This window comes from Artemia franciscana, unplaced genomic scaffold, assembly GCF_032884065.1.
Source record: "Artemia franciscana unplaced genomic scaffold, ASM3288406v1 Scaffold_2111, whole genome shotgun sequence".
In the NCBI taxonomy this organism is placed as follows: Eukaryota; Metazoa; Arthropoda; class Branchiopoda; order Anostraca; family Artemiidae; genus Artemia; species Artemia franciscana.
This window is the reverse complement of record NW_027063122.1, coordinates 24,924-36,825: the sequence shown is the minus strand read 5'-3', so window position 1 is coordinate 36,825 and position 11,902 is coordinate 24,924. Positions and strand designations below refer to the sequence as shown.

Sequence of the window (11,902 nt, the reverse complement as noted above, 5' to 3'; positions counted from 1 at the left end):
CCAGATAGGATAGAATTGCCCCTTTTCAATGAATATGGCCATTTAAATCCGTTTCACTAAGAGTCCCACTAGATACAAAACAAGCAAAAATCAAAAATTTCCTATTTGAGTGTCTTGGTCGTCATTTATATTCCCTGTGTCCCGGTCGTCATTGAGCTTTGTTGATGGTGATTGCTAATCGAACATTCCCTGTGTCCCGGTCGTCATTTCCATATCCCCTGTTCCCCCCAGATTCCCCTTTGTAGTTGTGTCCCTGTGTCCCGGTTGTCGTTTCCCTGTGTCCCGGTCGTTATTTGTGTCCCGGTGTCCCAGTTTGTAATTTCTCTTTTAGTGTCCCGGTCGTCATTTATATTCCCTGTGTCCCAGTGTCCCGGTCATCATTTGTGTCCCGGTGTCCTGGTCTGTAATATTGTCAGTGGACAAACATGACGTCAGTCAACAAACAACCACATGCCGGCATAATGCTCAACCCTTAGAATGACGTCAGTCGACAAACAAACATGACGTCAGTCAACACACAAACAAACAACTTATTTATATATATATATAGATATCTACATTTATTTTAGTAGAACCTACACCTCAGAAGTAGGCATTTATAAATCCTAAATTTAAAAGACATCCCTATTCTAGACAGTAATTTATCTCTCAACTGCCATCTTTTGATCAAAGTACTTGTACCACTGTACCACTGAATTCCAGCAGACCCATAATTATTCAGTGAAAATACATTTGCCATTGATTTCATATTGCTTATGGAAAAAAAACTAGTTTTTTGACGTAGCACCTAAGCGTACCAGTTTTCGAAAGGGTCCTTTTTGGTTTAGAACCTGCATGTCATCACCTTCCTATTAGCCTATGAAGCAAAACAAATTTTGTGACGTCAGGACTTAAATGTGCCCGTATTTGACAAATGTATGTTTTTTAATCAAATCGGCATGGCCCCAAAAAACCTGTTTTGTAACTTGTCATAAGCGGCTGTCCCAGGATTCGACCGACCCTAATATATATAGATTTTCACTCTTTTTTCATGAAGTGAGTCAATCTGTTGGCCTCAATGGGCTTCATGACTGCATCCAATCCATGTTATAGTCTGGATATATGCATTATATTCGCTTTTGCTGCGAAACAAAATTGGTCTCCCAACTTAAATTTATTCAAAGACAAAATATATCTGCCAAGTATGTAATCCCATTAAAATTTTATTTGACAATCCTTTCCGATTTCAACTGCTGCATTATAGCCTCGTGTCATCATATCATCAATGTCAACTCTTTCAAGTTGCAATTCTGTAAAACCACTCATTTATACAAGGTTACTGCTTACCAGCACCAAGGACCAAGTGAATCTTGGTCTCCCGGTGTAATATACTGTCTCAAAAAGAATTCTGGGAATGTCTATTATCTTTATTTGTTATTGTTGGCCAGGTGGTTTTTACATTTTTTGTATTCACTGATCTTTGAGGTTATGTTCTGATACTATGATTTCGTTTTCCAAATTGATATTTGTGATCTATAGTGTATAGGTCTATTTCCTGTGGGGATACACTGAGTCACAACTTTACAAAGAAAATCGTAATCTGTAAAAAATTTAACAAGAAATTAAATGAGTTTTCGATGAATTTGATTAGGAACTGTGTGAGTGAGTAATTATGTTCATTTCATAGTAGCAGGATTAGTAGTAGTAGGAGTAGTAGTAGTATTAGTAGTAACATCCTTATAAGCATTATTCACAGTTTTGAATAATGTATTGAATAATGTTATGTAAATATCGTCAAAGACTTTCAAAGTGTCCCTACAGGCTCCATACAGTCGTCTCTTTTCTTCTCTTTGGTTAACTTCTTCCTCATTCTCAAGTATTAGGTTTGCTAGGTTTTTATGGTATAATTCATCAAGCAAATCACTCTGAATGAAGTCTTTACAACTATTGAGTAAAATTTTCAAATTACATTTCGGAACTAAATCTTTTACTTGATTTGACACTATTTTCATATAGGAGTCAATGGCGTTACGAATAGTCAAGATTTGACGTTTGTTCTTCATGGATTCTTTATCCATTCTCAGTGTCTTTAGAAGTAACACCAACTCTTGCAAAAGCAGCCATGCGTCATAACTATCTTGATCCTTAAACGTTACATAGAGCTTTTTGGAATCTTTATAGATGTTTCTGCCCCTCGATTGGTAAAGAGTGAAAGGGGATTTTTCTGTCATTAATTCAGACTCAAGCTCTTTCAGCTTAATCCCTTCTAGGGGTATAGTAAGCTTTTGTTCCTGGTCATCTCCATTGCCACTTGTATACCAGGACAGATCCTCGGTTGTCAAAATAGACAAATATACTTTATTTCTTCTTTTTATTAAATCCACAATGGAGAAACACATGGAGATATATCCATGTCAGATGATGTGTTTTTTTATTTTTGGCAGGTCCAGGAATGTACAGATGTCTTGCAACTTATCGACAATTGAAGTCAGTTTTTCCATAGCTTTATTATTTATTAATGAGATAAGTCCACCTTCATTGATATATTGAAACTTCCTCTAACATTCAAAACATAACCTTAACGTTTTAAAAAAAATTAATGCGTTTTTCATGTAATTGGTTTTGTCAAATTTCTCTAAGAATATGTATATAGTTCTGGGATTGTAAATTTTTTTTTATTTTTGAAGAAAAAGAAATACACCTGGTTTTCCTTTTACGTCATTTCACTTCTTCATAAGAACTTCGATTAGTTACGCCCAAAGAGTGTATGCAGAGGTCGTCGATGAATGACAATCATGGTTCTGGCGGCAGACGCAACCTAGTAAATAACGAACTTAACCCTATTTCAACCGAAAATTTAAAATGTGTACTGAAAAAAAAGTGAGGAAGAATAGTCATTTGATACTAATTCTGGAATGTTAACTACTTTTTTTTGTATTAATCTTATTGGTACAAGTTAGTCATTTACGAGCAGATTTATGGGAATATCAAAAATAGCCTGAACCTCCACAAAAACATTGTATGATCGAAATGATATCTGGAGCAACAAGGAACATCTTTTTTCGCCTAGGAAGCAGAGATGTCTCTCCTTTTCTCATCTTTTTTGAAACACCGTTCAGAAATCCTTAGAAGATAATATCAGTATGAAATGCAATTTTTGACAAAACTGCGTCTTAATATACGCAAGCCTCCCTCTTTACACCCTCCCAGGAAGTTCCCATTTCCCTTTAATCTTTTATTACGAATATATTGGTGGATCTCCATTTATCACGTTTGGGTACACAAAATATAGAATTTGTTTTATTACTTGAAATTCTGGATGAATATTCTGGATGATCAAAGTTGGACAATTATAATTTTGTGCCCGTGTTCCTGGGCTGTAGCCATATTCATTCTTTTAGATAACTTTTTTTCAGTCAATCAACCCCTAAAATTCTGGTTTATCAACTGTTGATCAGCACCATATAGTACAATATTACCGAAATGGTGAACTTTTAGTTTTTTTAGTTTTTGACTCCACTCGAAGGATTATGCATCTCTTCTGAAGTTCAATTGGTGGCGAAATATGAGGTTTACTTTTCGTTTAAGTTTCAAATTACAAGACTCGAGGCTCAGGCAGAAGGACGTAAGCTAAATCACCTTAATCACCTCCAGCTCTTTTGGACTATTTCAGCCTTTTTATCCGGCAGCTTCTCATGTTTTCACAAATCTTAATTTTTCTGAGAAAATTCACATATTTTCAGATTGTTGTTCAAGTGTTTTCAAACATGTTCGTTTTTGCTAGATTTTTTTTTTTTTTTAATTTTTCAGATTGTCATTTTTTTATCGATGTGTTTTGCTTTTTTCAGTTTTGTGCTAAAGCTTTGCATTACATAGTTTTTGGAGGGAAAGGTTTTACCATTTTTAATTTTGTCAAGTCAAACCACAGATTGAATTCTATTGTTTAAGTTTTTCTGACAGTTTCAACTTTTGCTCTCCTGGTTTTATTTTTTTTCTAATTTTGTCCCAAGGTTTTCGAAATTTAAATTTTTTGTCACATGATTTTGTCTTAGCGAAATTTTTGCTCCTATGTAAGTAAAGCAAGTTGTGAGTTCCTAAAATAGAGTTAGTCTTTTCAAAAGAGAGCTATAGCATTTTGATTCCTTCTAAATTCAGTGAAGCTATCCCGACTTTCGTCCAATGTTCTTGGTCTCCTCAACTCTCTTCGACAAGAAAACTTTGACATACAATTAAGGAAGGAAGATTCTTGAGGGGAGGGAATACGTCATACGATTTCTGCATGAAATATCAAAGCACATTAAATTGAAAGTATTTTTTTTAATACCCTAAAAGCGAAATTTTCTAAGGTTTTTTGCAGAATCTGAAGGGTGGGGATTGATTTTAAAATATAAAGAAATTTGAAAAATTACATGATAGTACACAAAAGTTGTTGGGGAGGGGAAAGGGGACTCCCTGGGAGCTGTTTTTGTGGTTGTTTTTTTCCTTTCCATGGAGCAATCTCTCATTTCATTTGAAGGGATATACTGATCCCTGAAAGGAATATAAAGAGAGAAAATTTGGTTTTAAGTCCATTGATATTATTATTCATTTTAATTTAACGACTCTTTTGGTCGAGCATTCGTTCTTAAATATTCGGGAACAGTAGTCAAAACTTCAGCGTCAAGAGAAGGGTATTGAGTTTTAGGCATCCTCATTTGCGAACCAATTTCTCTCTGCTTTGAGATTTAATGCCATTCTTTGCTTTCATTTTAGAAAACTCTTAATTATTTAATCTAGTTTAGGACATGCACTTTATTTTTATCTTCTAAACGAGCTTAAGGCTGGGATTGATCTTTACATCTGCGTTTAGGACTGGAGAGGCAATTTGTATATTACACATTTTCTCGTCTCATTCGACTAGACCACTGGTTTTGCATAATTACAATGAAATAATGCATAGATTATTTCTAATATGTAAACAATTAGAACCAGATACACACGGTACTTTGCTCTTAAACCAGCAAATAAAGCTACTATTGGGTGAAATGAAAAAATAAAATATGGATAAAATTTTTGAAACACTGAAGTACTTCGAGAAATTGATACCATTGATGCCAGTGAAGGATTGGTATCCATCTAAATGGATACCTTGAGAAATCTGGAGAAGGTCAGCAGGAAGGTTGTGTGAAAGCAGAGGATGGTTGGCCCCTAACCCTCCATTCCACGTCCTAGATTAGCTTTATGGTGATAATATTGAGCAGCATTAGACGGTGCTAGCTGGGTTTTTTTTCAGTTGTTTCTGTGCTATGCAAAACTGATCAGGTGGAATTTTTTTTACGTTCCATATACAATTACCTCAAATTTTTTAAAATTAGTGTTAATATACCAGTCACATTTAAAGAAGAAAGAAAGAGTTATTGAAGATACAGAGTTATTGGGACATAATTATTGGGAGGACAATAGGATAGTTATTGCCATCTTCTTTGGGGAAAGACACGTAAGACAATGTGATTGACGTCTTAAAATGCATGAAATTAATGCACACTTTTCACCAGAGAATTATGAGGTAGGAATTATGGAATAATCCATTTGAAGAATAGGAACTCATAACAATCAGCAAGAGTTGTTTTACCATTTTTAAGTCTGTTGCCACATTCGAGCAAAATAGGCCCCACAAGAAAGCAGAAATGTTGCTAGTGTCTTTGCCCAGTTGAGCTCCTCATGGAAACTTGGGCTCTAGATCTGGAGAATAGAATAACATCTTGGAAGAGTGCAAACAGCTTATGAAATCTTCTTATTCTTCCAAAATTTTGCTATTCTTCCATCGTAACCAGGTCGCTTGGAACATAGGGATACCATACGAAGACGTCTATTCCAGCAATATGCTCTAACATTCTGCAAGTACATAAGACATTGATCATTGCTACATTTTAGGCCAACTAATCTAGCAAAGGAGATGTCAAGGGAAAAAATGAAGCAAAGTGTCACCTTTACAAAAGGCACCTAAATTCTCCCTAAAAGTATTTTGTTTATGATGTAAGATTTTCCCCTGACCATACGAATTCAATAAATACACATAAGAACTTCATGTTCGTGAAACAAACCATGATTGAACTTTCACACAATTTACTTTTACCATATAAGTCGCTCATACAATGGCCGCGTAAGGGATTCTCTTATCCCTCCACCAACCCACAACAATACATAACCCTGTCTCATCTTTTTAATAATATAAATATCAAGATCACACTAATGATTTTCCATTCGAATTATACCCTTTTCTCCTCTCAGCCCTCTCAGCCCTTACATTATTTTTTTTTATTTGATTAATGCAATGTTTCGTTTCAAATCAAATTTTATCTTAGTTGTTGTCGCATTTTTACTAAGATAGTAACGCTTGCTAAAACGTACGGTATGCCCCATGTGTGTGAAATATCTTCCCACACCCCTGCTAACATTTAATTGTCTCTTTTTTTCACAGTTTGCCATTGATACCATTGATGCCAGTGAAGGATTGGTATCCATCTAAATGGATACCTTGAGAAATCTGGAGAAGGTCAGCAGGAAGGTTGTGTGAAAGCAGAGGATGGTTGGCCCCTAACCCTCCATTCCACGTCCTAGATTAGCTTTATGGTGATAATATTGAGCAGCATTAGACGGTGCTAGCTGTTTTTTTTTTTTTTTTCAGTTTTTTCTGTGCTATGCATGCAGTGTTATTTAAAAAAACATATATTTTCTAAATATTTGTATTTTTCTGATACTTTTCAAATACTTGAAGCACCTCCTTGTAATCTCCGAAGTTTGGGAGGGGGATAACTTTGCTGTTTGTCGTACTGTGTGGAAAAAGAAGCAAAAAAAGTATTTTTTGAAATTCAGGGGAGCAATTGCCCCCTCATCCCATTAGATGCTTCTACCCTTAGAGACTTCTTTGATTTATTCTTTTAAATATATTTGCTATCTAATAATTATCTTTTCAGCTAAAATTTCAGTATTGGGTTAGCCAAAAAAAATAAAAATAATAAAAGAAAATTGGGAGCTCTTTTTTTTAGGCAGGTTTTAAAAGTTGTCGATAGATCATCATTTTTGTTTTCTTGCTTTTGGCGGAAGATTATTGGAGAAGACCTGATAGAAACATGAAGTATTACCGATTTTCTACCACAATTTTGGGCATAAAGCTACTTACATTTTGATTGTTCCTGCTTTTGTACCCATAGTTGTAAACTGGAAAAAACTTTAGCTCATAAATCTTAAATCTTTAACATATATATTGATGTCTGGCGAGGATGAGCATCAGAAGCGATAGACCTCTATCAATTCTAAAATAGCTTTATGAACTGTTATATAGCGTACCACTCAACCCCCTAGAATAGGTTGGAAGTTTTTGGAGAACCATCAAACAAAATGACAAACGACAAGGCCAGAGGAGATATAAGAAGGCTAGAGGGCACCAAGAACGTCTCAAAGGAAGTAATAAATTGGGAACAGATTAAAAATGGTCAGAAAGAAATACCAGTAATCTGAAGTAAAGAAAATTGGATTTTTTTTTTTTTTTTTTTTTTTTACAGCTTGTATTAGCCTATTCAAACTTCATAGTCTTTTTCCAATATTCATGGTCTCTTCAACTTTCTTTTAGTCTCACCTCTACTTCATTTGCCATCTTTTGAATTCTTTTACAGCCTTACGACTTGGTTTAATCCTTTTCCAATTTTTTGTTCTCCATTACTTTTCGCAGGCTATCCTGACTTTCATAGTCCTTTTCCGACCTTGTTTCTCTCTTCAAACCTCCTCTAGTCCCATCTGATTTTTTAAAAAGTGATCAGACTTGCTCTGGGCCTCTCTTTTTTTAGTTTCTTCTGTTTTGATAAGCTATCCCAAATTCAGGAGTATTTTTTTAGCTTTCTTCGCCTTATTCTTCCCCTAAAGTCACATCTGGGTTTTTGTAATACTGTCACACTTCTCTTACCATCTTTTGACTTTCCCATTCCTTTCTTGACGTTTTTGGTCACCTCCAGGTCCTTTTGGCTATTCAAACTTTCCTAGTCCTTATATGACAGCTCCTAAAGCTTCCATGTTTGTTAATTCTTTTCGGGGAAATTCACATATTTTCAAATCTTTGTCCAAATGTTTTAAAAGCTGTTCATTTTTTCCAGATTCTGGCTTTTTTAATATTTGTCCCAAATTTTAAAAGATTTTCGTTTTTTTCTGCTTTCAATTGAACAGTTTTTAGAAGATTTTTTTTACTATTTTTAAATTTTTTCAAGTAAAACACAGATTTAAATCTATTGTCAAGGTTTTTTCGGCCAATTTAAATTTTCGTTCACTTGATTTCGTTTTTCTCTCATTTTGTCCCGAATTTTCACCATTTTAAATTTTTCCTCCCCGCGATTTTATCTTTTTCAAAATTTTATCCCAAAGCCAGCCAGTAAAGGAAGCTAGGTGGGGTTAAAAGAGAGTTGGTGTTTTTAATTCCTTTTCTCTTCAATGAAGGTATTTTGACTTTTGTAGTCTTTTTCTGATGTTCTTGGTCTCCTCCATTCTCTTTGAAGAGAAAACTTTGACTTACAATGTGGACCCCGTTGTCATTTATATATCCCCCTGTGCCCCCGGCGTCCCCGTTGTAGTTATGTCCCTGTGTCTTGGTCGTCATTTATATTCCCTGTGTCCCGGTCGTCATTTGTAACCCGGTATCACAGTCTGTAATTTCTCTTTGAGTGTCCCGGTCGTCATTTATATTCCCTCTATCTCGGTGTCCCGGTCGTCATTTGTGTCCCGGTGTCCCGGTCTGTAATTTCTCTTTAAGTGTCCCGGTCGTCATTTATAATCCCTGTGTCCCGGTCGTCATTTGTGTCCCGGTGTCCCGGTCTGTAGTGTCATCTTATAATGACGTCATATACAAAGCCTCATATACTTATAATGACGTCAAATGCAAACCCAAAAACAAACAAACATACATATATACAACTTATTTTTATATATATAGATATATTTTCTTTCTTAGTTTTTTTCTTTTTTAGTTTTTTCTTTTCTTAGTTTTTATTATTTTTTAGCTTTTTTTTTAGTTTCTTCTATTAATTAAATTTTATTCTTCCATTTGTCGATGTTCATTCTAACATTGACACTTGGAAAAATCTTTACTTGCCAAGCATGCTAAAGCTCAACAATCTTTATATGTAAAACACTATGTCTCATTCATTTCTTTGTTAGTGGCTGGATTTATCAATTTAATATTAAAGTGATAGCCATCGGCTCCATCCAAAAAAATGATAGGATATTCTAGGGCATCGTAGCATCGATGAGTTTCAGCAATTCTTACCAACTGAGCGTTTCGCTGATGAAGAATAATATCTCGAGGTAAAAACTGATCACCGACCATAGCGATTGCCACTTTGTCGATTGTTGGAGCATTGTATCTACGCACATGCTGGCCAGGAGGCGCTTTGTCAGCGGAAACAACAATTTTATGTATATCAGTAGGCATCAAATCGATGGGTGTTTTGAAGAGCTGCACAAAATTATTATTTTTGGGGAAAAGATGTTGCAATTAGGAAACGATTGTCCTTTCAACGTCGGGAGAAATTTCGCAATGTGCATTCAATTCAGAAATTCTATCACTGATGAAGTACAATTGTAAAAATTTATGATTCTCACCTGAGAATGGTAGAAGGGACCCTGCTCTATGATAAATTTGCCCTTTTACTTTGAAATTAGGCATAAATTGATCTGGATTTTCAATTTTGGCACCAAACGACGTCATTTGGAAGCATGAGTTGTTGATTCTGATTTTTGATAAAAAACGCTTAGATTCTGACGTAGTTCCAGTAAGCAAAGTCTTCAATGGCTCTGGGGGTGCAGCCAGTTGAGGAAGTTTAACTTTTCCTGAGGTGCAACACATTCCCATTGTTTCATCATTAAATTTCAAGGCCTTGCAGTAGGGACAAATTTTAGACATAGTCCAGATTTGAACACATCTACTATAATCATCTACTCGGCTGTACCTGTATTCCATGCGATAATTTTCACGTTGCTCTTGTGATTCCTCGGCACGCTTTCTTTTGGCATTATCTCTTGAAGCCGCAAGCCTGTTTTCACGTTGCTCTTGTGATTCCTCAGCATGCCTTCTGTTTTCACTGTCTCTTTTAGTAGCAAGTCTGGTTTGCTCTGGTAGTTCCTCGACACGCCTTCCTTGACGGAAATTAAACATTCCTAATCTGGCATTATCTCTTGCAGCCGTAAGCCTGTTTTCACGTTGCTCTTGTTATTCCTCGCAGGCTTTCTGTTCTTACTTTCTCTATTTTTTACCTTTTTTTAGTTTTTTTAGTTTTTTTAGTTTTTTAGCTTTTTTATTTTTTTTATTAGTTTTTAGTTTTTTTTGTAGTTTTTGCCTTTTTTTTAGTTTTTTTAGTTTTTTAGCTTTTTTATTAGTTTTTAGTTTTTTTTGTAGTTTTTGCCTTTTTTAGTTTTTTTAGTTTTTTAGCTTTTTTATTTTTTTTATTAGTTTTTAATTTTTTTTGTAGTTTTTGCCTTTTTTTAGTTTTTTCAGTTTTGACGTCACCTGATCCAGTTTTTTCAGGTGACGTCACCTGATCCATCCACAGATCCACAGACAACTTATTTTTATATATATATATATATATATATATATATATATATATATATATATGTATATATATATATATATATATATATATATATATATATATATATATATATATATATATATATATATATGTGTGTGTGTGTGTGTCTGTGTGTGTGGGCTATAGCAAACAAAGACAAAAAGACAAACACAACACAAAGAGCCCACAAAGACAAAATATATCTGCCAAGCATCTAACCCCATTAAAATTTTATATCATCACTGTCAACTCTTTCAAGTTGCAATTCTGTAAAACCACTCATTTATACAAGGTTACTGCTTACCAGCACCAAGGACCAAGTGAATCTCGGTCTCCTGGTGTAATATACTGTCTCGAAAAGAATTCTGGGAATGTCTATTATCTTTATTGGTTATTGTTGGCCAGGTGGTTTTTACATTTTTTGTATTCACTGATCTTTGAGGTTATGTTCTGATACTATGATTTCGTTTTCCAAATTGATATTTGTGATCTATAGTGTATAGATCTATTTCCTGTGGGGATACACTGAGTCACAACTTTACAAAGAAAATCGTAATCTGTTAAATGTTTAACAAGAAATTAAATGAGTTTTCGATGAAGTTGATTAGGAACTGTGTGAGTGAGTAATGATGTTCATTTCATAGTAGCAGGATTAGTAGTAGTAGGAGTAGTAGTAGTATTAGTAGTAACATCCTTATAAGCATTATTCACAGTTTTGAATAATGTATTGAATAATGTTATGTAAATATCGTCAAAGACTTTCAAAGTGTCCCTACAGGCTCCATACAGTCGTCTCTTTTCTTCTCTTTGGTTAACTTCTTCCACATTCTCAAGTATTAGGTTTGCTAGATTATTATTGTATAATTCAGAAAGCAAATCACTCTGAATGAAGTCTTTACAACTATTGAGTAAAATTTTCACAACACATTTCGGAACTAAATCTTTTACTTGATTTGACACTATTTTCATATAGGAGTCAACGGCATTACGAATAGTCAAGATTTGACGTTTGTTCTTCATGGATTCTTTATCCATTCTCAGTGTCTTTAGAAGTAACACCAACTCTTGCAAAAGCAGCCTTCCATGCGTCATAACTATCCTGATCCTTAAACGTTACACAGAGCGTTTTGGAATCTTTATAGATGTTTCTGCCCCTCGATCGGTAAAGAGTGAAAGTGGGTTTTTCTGTCATTAATTCACCCTCAAGCTTTTTCAGCTTAATCCCTTCTAGGGGTATAGTATGCTTTTGTTCCTGGTGATCTCCATTGCCACTTGTATACCAGGACAGATCCTCGGTTGTCAAAATAGACAAATATACTTTATTTCTT

The 11,902-nt window shown here is 34.7% G+C and overlaps 1 protein-coding gene across 1 annotated transcript; it reads right to left on the bottom strand.

Annotated features, from left to right (window-relative positions):
* Positions 1–11,207: 11,207 nt before the first annotated feature.
* Positions 11,208–11,594, bottom strand: LOC136042837 (dynamin-like). The gene has a single exon (XM_065727766.1). It carries the CDS (start codon positions 11,592–11,594, stop codon positions 11,208–11,210), a length of 387 nt encoding a protein of 128 aa, XP_065583838.1.
* Between the last annotated feature and the right edge of the window lie 308 nt (positions 11,595–11,902).